The sequence below is a fragment of the Schistocerca gregaria genome, chromosome 2, assembly GCF_023897955.1.
Source record: "Schistocerca gregaria isolate iqSchGreg1 chromosome 2, iqSchGreg1.2, whole genome shotgun sequence".
In the NCBI taxonomy this organism is placed as follows: domain Eukaryota; kingdom Metazoa; phylum Arthropoda; class Insecta; order Orthoptera; family Acrididae; genus Schistocerca; species Schistocerca gregaria.
In genome coordinates this window covers 86,756,347-86,769,586 of record NC_064921.1, presented here as the reverse complement: position 1 = coordinate 86,769,586, position 13,240 = coordinate 86,756,347, and the positions used below count along the sequence as shown (strand labels likewise).

Genomic DNA, 13,240 nt, shown 5'->3' with positions numbered 1-13,240 from the left:
AAATAACGTGGCGACAGGAAGGACCGAATAAAATTGGGAAGACATCCACGAAAACTCCGTTCGTGGAGCTGCCTGATGATAAGATGCCTCCAAGTAGTGTCGTATGCCTTTTCAATGTCAAAAAATATTCCCAACAGGTGATGCTGGCGCAGGAAAGCCTGTTGTATGGCCGCCTCCAGGAGGGCCAGGTTATCAAAGGTGGAGCGATACCTCCTGAACCCACACTGAAAGCAACTAAGAAGTTGTCTGGATTCTAACATCCAGACAAGGCGGCGGTTGACCATACGCTCCAAGGTCTTTCCCACGCAGCTAGTGAGGGCAACACTACGGTAACTACTCGGGCACGTGCGGTCTTTACCAGGTTTTAAAAGAGGAATTAAAATTGCCTCACGCCAGGAGTCAGGGAAGTGACCGGACGTCCAAACTAGATTAAAAAGTCGGAGGAGGATTTCTTTATTTCTCCCTGTGAGGTGCCGCAGCATGCTATAGTGGATTCTATCCTGACCAGGGGATGTATCACGAGCCCCACACAATGCAGAATCCAGTTCCCACATGGAAAACGGGCAGTTGTACTCTTCTGTATTGGGTGAGCGGAAGTCAAAACTGCTCCTCTCAGCAGCCACTCTGTCGGGCTCGAAAGCTGGATTCTGACTGGCGGTTGCAGTAATAGCTGCAAAATGAGCCGCCATAGACTGGGCAATATCTTTTGGGATCGTGTGGAGAGTACCATTCCACATTATATCAGCCATAGGGCACCTCCCACCTCTCCCAGAAATCCTCATGATGGTCTCCCATACAATGGAGCTTCGTGTAGAACGATTAATGGTGTTAAGGAACTGCTGCCACGACCTCTTCTTGCTCTCTCGTATAATCCGACGACACTTTGCCCTCGCCACCCGAAAAGCTGCAAGGTTCTCTACAGTTGGCCGGCATTTGAACCTACGCAGAGCTGCCCGCCTAGCCCTGATTGCACAGCGGCATTCGTCGCTCCACCAAGGGACAGGCTGCCGCTTCGCTTGTCCCGTGGACTGTGGGATGGACGCTTCACTGGCGCGGTGGATCACTTCAGTAATATGATCCACCCATTCCTGGACACTGACCCGACGTTCAAACTGGGCGAGTTGACTATACAGTGCCCAGTTGACTCTACCGAGCACCCATCGAGGCGGTTTTCTTTCCGGTTCCACTGCATGTGGCAGGTGAATCCGGATGTGGAAGTGATCGCTGCCGTGTAAGTCACCAACCACTTCCCATGCAGCAGTGTGGGCGATGGATGGAGAGCAAAGCGATAGATCAGTGCTTTGACCTGTATTTAGCAAATGGGCACTGGTAGACAGAAGAAGCCTCTCAATTGCTCTACCCCTGGGGCAAGTACTCACAGAGCCCCAAAGCATATTGTGTGCATTAAAATCACCACAGAGGATGAAGTGGTGGGGGAGCTGTGTAAGAAGATCCCTGAGAGCCTCTTCGTCAAGCACATCATGTGGGGGCAGGTAAAGCGAACATACTGTTAGCATATGGCGCACATGTACTAATATTGCAACTGCCTGTAAACCCGTCGTGAGGGAGAGAGGCGAGGAGTGGTAGTCGGTGTTGACGAAGATACCTACTCCTCCTCGAGCTCTCTGTCCACTCAGGTCGTTCTTTTTGTGGAGGACATAACCACGTAGCTCTGGGGTGTATGTTTCACTGAAATTTGTCTCTTGCAGACATACACACATAGGCCTATCCTGAATCAATAGACGTAGTTCCTCCACATGTGTCCTGAACCCTTGCAGGTTCCATTGTAGTATGGGAGCCATCACGGTGGTTGTATTTTCTGCCTCTCTTTCCGCCGAGGTGGGGAGACTGCAGCGGGTGGAGGCTCAGTCTTGGGGCGGATGATTGCCCCACATTCTCAGACTCCATCAGCTCTGGGGAAGAGTCTGATGAAGCGTCTAGCGGGACCACATTAACATGATCCGAGGGTTTACCAGCCGATTTAATCTGTTGGTGCTGCTTCCCATGTGCTTTCCTTTGTTTAGAGGGCTTTGCTGGAACCGGAGCTGGGGTGTTTATGACCATGCTGGGCTTTGGAACAGCCTCAGCAATCGGAGATGCCTGGGGCTCTTCAATGTTAGCTACTGTACCTTTCTCTGGGGCTACAGGCTCTGATACAGTTGCTGCCTTGTAAGTGCACTGGCATGTGCACGTGTTCGTGCCAACGCTAACAACCTCCGTCTGTGTAGATGCATCGACCTTCGGAGGCAGCTTCTGAACAATGGAAGCAAAAGACGTAACGAATGTGGGGGCTGCATGGCCTTAAAGATCTTTTTGGCTTCACTGTAGGGGATACGCTTAGTTGTTTTTATTTCTTGTATTTTACGTTCCTCTAGGAAGAGTCTACAGTCCCTACTCCAAACAGGGTGGCTTTCAGAACAGTTTATACATCTGACAGGCGACGAACAGTCAATTCCGTCATGGGCAGCCTTACTACAGTTGCCACACATCGCTTCTCCCTTACACCCTAGAGTTGTATGCCCAAAACGCTGGCACTTAAAACAGCGCATTGGGTTTGGGACATACGACCGGACGTTTAGTCGAAGAAATCCTGCCTTGACGTGTTCTGGGAGTTTGGGGGTATTGAAAGTAAGAATGAAGGAGTCTGATTTCACCACGTTCCCATCCACTCTTTTCATGATGTTCTGAACGTCAACAATTCCCTCCTGAGCCCACTCACTCTTTAATTTTTCTACAGGAATGTCAACTAGATCCCTACAGGTAACAACACCCTTACTGGAGTTCAGGGTGCTGTGAAGTTCTGTATCGATTGTGTATTCCCCCAAGCTTTTAGCTGTTTGAAGGTTAACTGCTTGCTGAGCAGTTGATGTTTCAACAAGTAGTGTCCCATTCCGTAAACGCTTCACTGATTTTAAAGTTCCAGCTATTCCTTCTAGACCCTTTTGGATATAGAATGGCGAAACCTTTTCAAAGGAACCTTCTTTCCGTTTTATAATTAAAAACACATTCCGGTTGTCAGTATGTGCTCTGTTACTCTGAACTGCTGTACGTTTGCTGACGCCGGAGTCAGGAGGACTGGCTAACCTAGCCCTCTTGTTGGATTGGGCGGTAGTGCCTACCAGAGGTCCACCCATCCCACTGGCCAGCGAAAAATTAGAATGAGGAAAAGAGGAAGAATTCGTGGTATTCATGGTCGTCCCACGAGCAGCTAGGGAAACATACGTCCATCCAGACAGAGCCCCGCATGCCTGGATAAGCCTTGTACAACTGAGGTGAGGCAGGTTCCCCAGAGGTTGCCCGCTAGCGACTGTTCCACCTCAACAGCCATGCATCTTATCGGCGTGCAGCACACCTTAAGAGTGAAGGGTTTTTTATAGAGGTATGTACCGTTCTCGCGATCCAGACAACCAAGCCAAGATCCCCGGTCCCTAAGACACACAACGTTCCACCGTTGCGCCACACGGTGGTCGTTGAAGCATGCCTAGAGCTTACAGTATCAGCAGACTGGCGGCGCACACCAGTCTACAGCCAGGACCCCGGGTTCACCAAGCCCGTACCCAGAAAATGAATGCTGAGCCCCCTGAGGGATCTGTATCCAGAAAGGCCCGTACAGGACCTGCAACATGCGGTCGTGCAATATCCTGCTGAAATGTAGGGTTTCTCAGATATCGAATGAAGAGTAGAGCCGCAGGTCGTAACACATCTGAAATGTAACGTCCACTGTTCAAAGTGCCGTCAATACGAACAAAGTGACCGAGACATGTAACCAATGTCACCCCATACCATCACGCCGGGTGATACTCCAGTATGGCGATGACGAATACACGCTTCCAATGTGCGTTCACCGCGATGTCGCCAAACACGGATGCGACCATCGTGATGTTGTAAACAGAACCCAGATTCATCCGAAATAATGACGTTTTGCCATTGATGCACCCAGGTTCGTCGTTGAGTACACCATCGCAAGCGCTCCTGTCTGTGATGCTGCGTCAAGGGTAACCGCAGCCATGGACTCCGAGCTGATAGTCCATGCTGCTGCAAACGTCGTCGAGCTGTTCGTGCAGATGGTTGTTGTCTTGCAAACGTCCCCATCTGTTGACTCAGGGATCGAGACGTGGCTGCACGATCCGTTACAGCCATGCAGATAAGATGCCTGTCATCTCGACGCCGTTGGGATCCAGCACGGCGTTTCGTATTACCCTCGTAACCCACCGATTCCATATTCTGCTAACAGTCATTGGATCTCGACCAACGCGAGCAGCAATGTCGCGATACGATAAACCGCAATCGCGATAGGCTACAATCCGACCTTTATCAAAGTGGGATAAGTGATGGTACGCATTTCTCCTCCTTACACGAGGCATCACAACAACGTTTCACCAGGCAACGCCGGTTAACTGCTGTTTGTGTATGAGATATCGGTTAGAAACTTTGCTCATGTCAGTGCGTTGTTGGTGTCGCCATCGGCGCCAACCTTGTGTGAATGCTCTGAAAAGCTAATCATTTGCATATCACGGCATCTTCTTCCTGTCGGTTAAATTTTGCGTCTGTAGCACGTCATCTTTGTGGTCTAGCAATTTTAATGGCCAGTAATGTATTAATATTAGCACAATTCATGTGTGTGTATATAAATCTTGTAATGTGACTTGTTCCACATCATATCGGTAAAATAATCGTGAAAATGATCTACGGAACATGATATAACTAAACTAAACTAAAACTAAACCACGACTTTCGTCACATCGGTGTATAGGTGCTGTAGGAATCGTAAAGTCGAGTTAATTCTAATTATAGCGCGCACAGACGCCTTTAAGCACTCATTCTCCCCCACTCATAAGTGAATGGAAAGTTAAAAATCTCAACTAACTTGTCAAATGGGAAGTGCCCTCTGCCATGCACTTCACAGTGGTTTACAGAATACGGATGTAGATGTAAATAGGTTGTCTGAAAATAGTGCAGGAGGGTGCAAAAGAGACACGAGTGTGTTACTTTTTCGAGAAACTTGGGAACTGGCTAGATCAGAAAGTTGGCGACTTTGGAAGCTTACCTTGGGCTCAGCTGTGTCTTCTGTACCACCAGGAGTGAGCAGTCCTCTGGGAGAGGGCGGCGACGGCGACTGTGGACAGCTGCCAATGAATGTAACCAGCGGCTTTGCGAAAGCCGACGAGCTCCACAGTTCTTTAACAATGGATGAGAATTCGTCGTGCTTCCCGCTGCCCAGGAGAATTTCGCTGGAAAAGTTCCATGAAGGCCACTCTGGCACCTCTGCTTCGGCGTACACAGTTTCAGGTGCGTCCGAGTTGAATGGACCTAGAGTAAGGAAGTCTTCACTGGTGCTGTAGAGCAGGAGCCAGATACTCGTTGTTGAAGGAATCAGAAGCGTTAAGAGCCTTGCAAAGTCCCTATTTGCAGTCACGTTGGTAAGTTGTTCTTTCACCTCTTTTTTTATTCCTTCGTAGTGTGGAAAATTTTCATAACACAGTTGGGAAGACTCCCAATCCGCCGTTTTATCTTCGGATCTGCTTCGACGGTTCTTCGGCATCCCTGTAAAGACAGAGCACTTATCAGCACACATTTCAGTTGCGCATTCTGTATGCAGTGTCAGCAGGGCCGGTCTGAAGCCCGCCTAAGTCGTCGCTTGGGGAACTAAGCTGGCCAGGAGAACACGCCAAGTGCCATAACCTGACTTCCCAGAGACTTCACTCAAAGAGGAGTCAAAATAAGCTTGTGTGTGGGCTTTCTGAGAAATCGAGGGCCAAAATTTCGAAGTTCTTTAAATGCCTTTCAAATTCTGAAGGTGGTAGGAGTAAAATAAAGGGAGCGAAAGACGGCAGTTATACGAGTCAAGGGGCATGAAAGAGAAGCAGTGGTTGGGAAGGGAGTGAGACAGGGTTGCAGCCTATCCCCGATGTTATTCAATCTGTATGATGAGCAAGCAGTAAAGGAAAAAAGAGAAAAATTTGGAGTAGAAATTAAAGTCCATGGAGAAGAAATAAAAACTTTGAGGTTTGCCATTGACATTGTAATTCTGTCAGAGACAGCATAGGCCTTGGAAGAGCAGTTGAACGGAATGGAGAGTGTCTTGAAAGGAGGATATAAGACGAACATCAACAAAAGCAAAACGAGGATAATGGAATGTAGTCGAATTAAGTCGCGTGATGCCGAGGGAATTACACTCCTGGAAATTGAAATAAGAACACCGTGAATTCATTGTCCCAGGAAGGGGAAACTTTATTGACACATTCCTGGGGTCAGATACATCACATGATCACACTGACAGAACCACAGGCACATAGACACAGGCAACAGAGCATGCACAATGTCGGCACTAGTACAGTGTATATCTACCTTTCGCAGCACATACGGTTCACGTCCACGCTGTCGCGGCATGCTACCAGTGTTAAAGACTGCGATGGAGCTCCGTATGCCACGGCAAACTGGCTGACACTGACGGCGGCGGTGCACAAATGCCGCGCAGCTAGCGCCATTCGACGGCCAACACCGCGCTTCCTGGTGTGTCCGCTGTGCCGTGCGTGTGATCATTGCTTGTACAGCCCTCTCGCAGTGTCCGGAGCAAGTATGGTGGGTCTGACACACCGGTGTCAATGTGTTCTTTTTTCCATTTCCAGGAGTATATATATATATATCGGGTGATCAAAAAGTCAGTATAAATTTGAAGACTTAATAAACCACGGAATAATGTAGATAGAGAGGTAAAAATTGACGCACATGCTTTGAATGACATAGGGTTTTATTAAAACAAAAAAACAAAAACAAAAAACAAAGTTCCCAAAATGTGCGACAGATGGCGTTGGACAGAAAAACGTGAGTGACTGCGCATGACAATCGTGTATAAAAGGAGCTGTAATGAGAGAGAGAATCAGATGCGCCAGCAGTCGCAACATGTTGATGTTAAGTGAAAAGACGCTTTAAGTGAAGCTGTATTATCAGAAAGGGGAATGTGCTGGTTCAGTATTACGATCCTGTCACCATAGGAAAGGGATTCGAACGGGTAAAGGTCCGTTGACAAATGCAGCTGTGGCGAGAATGATTTCGAAGTTCGAAGCCACGGGTTGTTTAGACGATAGACCTCTTAGTGGCCGACCGAGCACAAGGCGAGACAGTTCAGGAAGAAATGGAGACTGTAGCGGGTTCGTCTATGCACGGGGAACTCAGCACTCGTGCAGTCGCACGTCGCACCGGCATTCCATACACTACTGTTTGGTTGACACTGAGGCGTACCCTCCAATGCTATCTGTACATAATCCATCGGCATCATGTTACCTGGTGATTTATTCAAACGGAGGGCATTTGGGGTGTGTTCGTTTCAAAAGATGGCGGAAGATGACGTCTGGTTGAGTAACGCGTTGTGGACCGACGAAGCTCATTTCATGCTTCAAGGGTCTGTCAACGTCCACAACTGCAGTGTTTGGGCTACCGAAAATGCTAGAACTGTCGTGGAAACTCCATTGCACGACGAGAATGTCACAGTATGGGTTTGATTTACCACATCCACCATTATGGGGCCTTCTTCGAGGTGATGCGTGATTCTGGTTTTGTAACTGCTACCGTGACGGGTGAGAGGTACGTTGATGTGTTACAGAATCGCATCATCCCCAGCCTGGCTGACAAACACCTGCTGGAACGTACGATGTTTATGCAGGATGGCGCTCCACCCCATATTGCTTGACGCGTGAAATATCTCTTGCGCGCGTCGTTTGGTGATGATTCGTGTGCTCAGCCGCCACTTTCGTCATGCTTGGCCTCTCAGGTCCCCAGACCTCAGTCAGTGCTATTATTGGCTTTGGGGTTACCTGAAGTCGCAAGTGTATCGTGATCGACCGACATCTCTAGGGATGCCGAAAGACAACATCCGACGCCAATGCCTCACCATCCGGACATGCTTTACAGTGCTGTTCACAACATTATTCCTCAACTACAGCTATAGTTGGGGAATGATAGTGGACACATTGAGCATTTCCTGTAAAGAACATAATCTTTGCTTTGTCTTACTGTGTTATGCTAATTATTGTTATTCTGATCAGATGAAGCGCCATTTGTCGGACATTTTTTAAACTTTTGCATTTTTTTGGTTCTACTAAAATCCCATGTCATTCCTCTGGTACTGCGGGCCGCGGCATTTGAATCCGCGCCAGACCTCATGGACGTCTAAGACCCCTAGAGGTCTCTGCACCATCGCGCTGTAAGCTGTGGTGGCGCGCGCCTCCTGGCCCACTTTTAGTGTGAGGGCGCCACAGTGAAACACGTGGGTCCAGCGGCCAATAGCGGCGTCCTCGATAGCCTACTTGAGTGCCAGCCACTCGCTCAGCCAGCATCTCCGGCGGTAATTCGGAAGGATACCGCCCTTAGATTGTGCCATTCCAGCACTAATCGAAGCGTTAGGGTTTCAGGTGCCAGCCAGCCAGCCAGCCGAGCAGCAGAGGTCCAGCCGAGCAGCAGCAGCAGCAGCAGCTGTCCCGGCCAGCAGTAGCGGTCCAGCCACCCCTCCCTCCAGAGGCAGCAGCAGCTGCGGCGTTCCTGCCAGCCGTCGCCACCGCCAGAGCCAGCGCCAGCAGCGTGGGCCTGGTCTTCCTCCGTCTTCGTTCGTCCCCAGTTTTTTCCTCTCCTTTTCGTCCTGTGCTGTTTTCGTTCATCCCTGTCGTCATGTCAGCCGCCACCACCACTGCCACTACTACCAACACTGCCATTGTGTACACGTCGCCCTCCGCCCCCACCACCACCATTACACGCTGTGCCCAGTCACCCCCCCTCTTTCCATCCCTCCTCTTCTCACTCTCCCTTCGCCCTCGCTCTTTGACGCCCCCTCTCCAGCTTCTTCCTCCTTCTCCTCTCCCTCTGGTCCTTTCCCCCCAGCTCCAGCTAGGGTGGTGGCCCGGTGGGCCACTGCCCATGCCCAGCTCTCGCCTTCACCGTCGCCGTCGCCTTCACCATCACCATCTGCGGCGCCGATTACTGCGTCCACGCCGGGACCTGCCCCTTCCCGCTACCTCCCTATAGCTCCCGTCCCTCATGTCGCCGCCCACCCTTTTGCCGCCGTTAAACGCCCTAGTGGCACCACCACCTCCTCTGCTCCCAAAAAGGCCCCACCCCATCCTCCTTCCCCCCCCCCCCCCCAGCATGCCATGGATGTCTCCCCGCCTGGCCCTGCTCTCTCCGCCTCCTCCTCCTCCCCACCCTCTTTATACAAATACCTCTTCCCGCACCTTGATCCTTCCCTTCTCGAGGCCCGGAACCGCTCCCTCCTCCTCTGCCAACACTTCCCTGGTGCCCCCATCTCACTCGTCACTCCCGGATGGGATTCAGTTCTCATCTCCTCCCCCAGCCCCATCCTCCATACTGACATCCTCTCCCGTTTCCCAATCACCCGTTTTGGCCCCAACGCCTCCCTCACTCCTTCTCCATCTCCTACCCGCAAACCCCAACCCCCGCGTCGCCCGCCGACCTTCACCGCTCTGATCACTCGGCTCAGTCCCACGATCACGGTGGAGGAGGTGTTTGCGGAGCTCGAGGCGCATCCCTCGCTGGAGGTGCTTGCGGTCCACCACATTTTTAACTCTGCCGGCCCCACCTGCCTTATGCGGGTTTTCCCCGAGGACGCCCCCACCATTGACGGTCTCCTGAAGGAGGGTGCCCTCCTCTTCAATCAGCGCTATAAGGTCGACCCCTCCCATTCCCCTCCTCAATCCCTGCGCTGCCAGAGGTGTCTGCACTATAACGCTCACCCAACAGCCGAATGCTGCGAGGCCCCCACCTGCCCGCATTGTAGGCAAGCGCACTTCCTCCAGCAGTGCCCTAACCTTCAATCCCCTCCCTCCTGCAATACCTGCAATCTCCCCCATCCCACCTACTCCCAAAAGTGTTAAGTCCGGCCCCCTCCGACCACTCCTGATTTCACTGTCCCTGTCCGTCCTCTAAACGCCTCCACCCATCCTGACAAATTCCCTTATTCCCTTCGTCCCCCCCCCCCCCCGCACCGCTGAGGACATCATCAGGTTCCTCACCATTGTCCCACAAAACGTCCACCCTTTCCAGCGCCCTCACAGCCTCCAACAGGTCTCCCTCGCCACCCATTCCGTCTTCCACCTAAAAATGTATGCCACCTACTCCCACAACCAGGCACATTTCACCTTCTCCCGTCTCAACACCCTTATCTAAATCTTTGTCATGGCGCAACAGCACCGTATCCTGTTCAACAACATACGTTCCCTTCCTGCCAACAAGAACCTCTTCCTGCACACCCTTGCCACCCACCTTGCAGATGCCTTCCTCCTCAATGAAACCTTCCTCCAACCCCACCACACCATCCACACTTCGCCCTACCTTCTCCACCGCTCCGATAATCCTCTCCCGATTGCGCGTGGCAGAGTTGCCATTGGTCACCACCGCCAGATCCCAGTTCAGCTCCAACCTCTCCTTTCCGTCCCCACTGAACACCTGATCCTTAGCCTCTTCTTCCCCGACCTTACCGTCACCTGCACCACCATCTATGTCCGCCCTAACACCGCTATTCCTTTCGACTTCCTCCCTCACATTGATCGTGCCTTCTCCTCCTACGTAATCGCCACCAACCTCAACACCCATGTTGCTCCGCCACCCAGTTACGGCGGTGGCATTAGTTCCTCTCTACCCTCCAGAGCAACCTCGTCCCCATTCCCCAGCACACCCACCCCGAGTCCAACTCCACCCCTTATGTCATCCTCTCCTCCCCCAACCTCCTTGGCCGCATAGCGGTGGATGTCCTGGACCCCATTGGTAGCGACCATCTCCCTGTCCTCCTCACCATTTCAGACTGTCGTCGCCCACACCTCAACCCTCGTCATGACCGTCCCCCAAGTATGTCCGTGACTATTCACGTGCCAACTGGAATGCCTACCGGGATACCCTCTCCACCGTGTCGAAGTCCACCCCTTCACCTACTACTACCCTGACGATGTTACCCATGCCACCTCCTTTCTCCAGCAGACCTTGTCTGAGGCTGTGGAGGCCCACATCACTACTGTCGCCATCCACCCACACCGTCCTACCTTACCCCCACAGGCCGTCCTTCTCATCCATGAATCCTACCGTCTCTCCCGTGCTTTCCTCCACACATGTGACCCGGACACACTACGACGCCACCGGCAACTCCAGCGACACATCCGAAACTTGCTCGCGGCTAAGAAACGCTGGGACTGGCGACAGACCCATTTAAATGCTACCCTACCTATAAACTCGTCCAAGTACTGGTCAGCCTTCCGTCGCCTTATCGGAACTAAACCCTCCCCCTACTATCCTCTTCTCCATGATGATCACCCCTTTCCTGGCACCCTTAGTAAGGCCAATCACTTTGGCTCCTTCCTTTCCGATGTCTTCTCCATCCCCGACGATCCCCAGTTCGATTAGTAAGGCCAATAACTTTGCCTCCTTCCTTTCCGATGTCTTCTCCATTCCCGACGATCCCCAGTTCGATTACTCCCTATTCCCAGATGTCCGCGATCAAACTGATACCTCTGTCCCTCCCCTCGCACCTGGTTTCCAGTACTTGGACAACATTGCACACACGGAATGTCCCTATCACTACACAGGATCTCTTTGCTACACTCCACACAAAACGCAACACCACTCCTAGTCATGATCGTGTCACCTACCGCAACCTTCGTGAAGCTCCTGTCTCTTTCCTCTCCGCCCTGGCCAGGCTGTACAATGTAGTCCTGTCCACCGGCTACTACCCCGACCGGTGGAAAACCTCCTGTATCCTGATGTTCCTTAAACCTGGTAAACCGCGTCTGCCATCTCCTCGTACCATCCCATCAGCCTTAGCTCGGTCTTCAGCAAGATCCTGGAATCCATCCTCACCCGACGCATCCACCATTATCTCCGCCAGCACCGCCTCCTACCTGTTACCCAGTGTGGCTTTCGACCATCCTGCTCTTCCGATGACCTTCTCCTCCACCTCACTCATCTCCTTTCCAAACAGCTAAATTCCCGTCGCTCTGCAATCTTCCTCTCTCTGGACCTCGAACGTCTCTATGACCGCGTATGGCATTCCAGTCTCCTCTTCAAGCTCCAAACCTTCGCCCTTCCCATTAACTACGTCCGTCTGATCGGCTCCTTTCTCTCCCACCATCCTTCCTACGTCACCATCCACAACACGGATTCCTACACCTTTTTTCCCTCTGCCAGTGTGCCCCAAGGCTCCGTCCTCTCCCCCCTTCTGAACCTTCTGTATATGGCGGACATGCCGCCGCCGTCAACCCCCCCCCCCCCTCCCCAACTTCTCCGGTTTGCCAATAACACCGCCTTCCTTGCCCTTGCCCCCACCCTGCAGCGTTCCCAACACCTTCTCCAATCCCATCTTGACTGGTTCACTGCTTGGTGCAACCAGTGGTTGCTCAAGGTCAATCCCTCCAAAACTCAGGCGATCATTGTAGGCAAACCACCACTTCCTTCCGCCTCCTTGATTTCTATCTCACCATCTATGGCCGTCCTATCGCCCTCACTCCCACCCTCAAGTACCTTGGCGTCACCCTCGACCATCACCTCTCCTGGACCCCCATATCCGGACAATCCAAGCCAAGGCACGCTCCCGACTCCATCTCCTCAAGCTCCATTCCGACCGTACGTGGGGTCTGGACCCCTCCACCATACTCCACACCTATAAATCCCTCATCTGGACTATCCTCTGTTATGCCCATCCTGCCTGCATCTCCGCCCCCCTACCTTTTACAAATCCCTTCAGATCCTTGACCACAATTCTCTCCGCCTCACCTAACGCATCCATCTCCCCTCCCCCTTGCGGATCCTGTACGACCTCATTCCGTTCCCCCACCTCCTCCTTTTCTTTGAGCGGATAAGGATCCTCTACACCTCCCGAAAACTCGATGCTCCTCACCCGCTTGCCTCCCCCATCCTCTCCCACCCTCGCCCGCTGCCGTGCCTGTATTCCCAAGTCCTACCCGGTCTCCATCTCTCCACCCTCCTTATCCTCTCCCAAGGTGGCTCCGCCAGCTCCCTCTCCTTGATGATGCCCCTCCTCCCCTCCATCTGCCCCTCCTACGAACTTCGATCCTCCCTCTCTCTTTCTGTGTTTGCTCCTTTGAGCACCCTCCCTCCCTTCTCTCCCTCTTCCCTCCCTCCTCCATTTCTCCCCACTCCCCTGTCCCTCTACTCCTCCCCCCATCTCCTCAGCCATTGGCATCTTTGTTCTCCCTTCCCCCCCCCCCCCCCCCACCCTTCTTCC

The 13,240-nt window shown here is 52.3% G+C and overlaps 1 protein-coding gene across 3 annotated transcripts in view; it reads right to left on the bottom strand.

The window, feature by feature from the left end:
- LOC126336376 (caskin-2-like) overlaps positions 1–13,240 on the bottom strand; it is a 186,281-nt gene that overhangs the window by 51,265 nt on the left and 121,776 nt on the right. For all 3 annotated transcript variants that reach the window (XM_049999989.1, XM_049999990.1, XM_049999987.1), the window contains exon 2: positions 5,048–5,544. In XM_049999989.1, coding sequence (XP_049855946.1) covers positions 5,048–5,542 — 495 coding nt within the window. In that variant the 5' untranslated portion in view covers positions 5,543–5,544. The remainder of the gene's footprint in view (positions 1–5,047; positions 5,545–13,240) is intronic.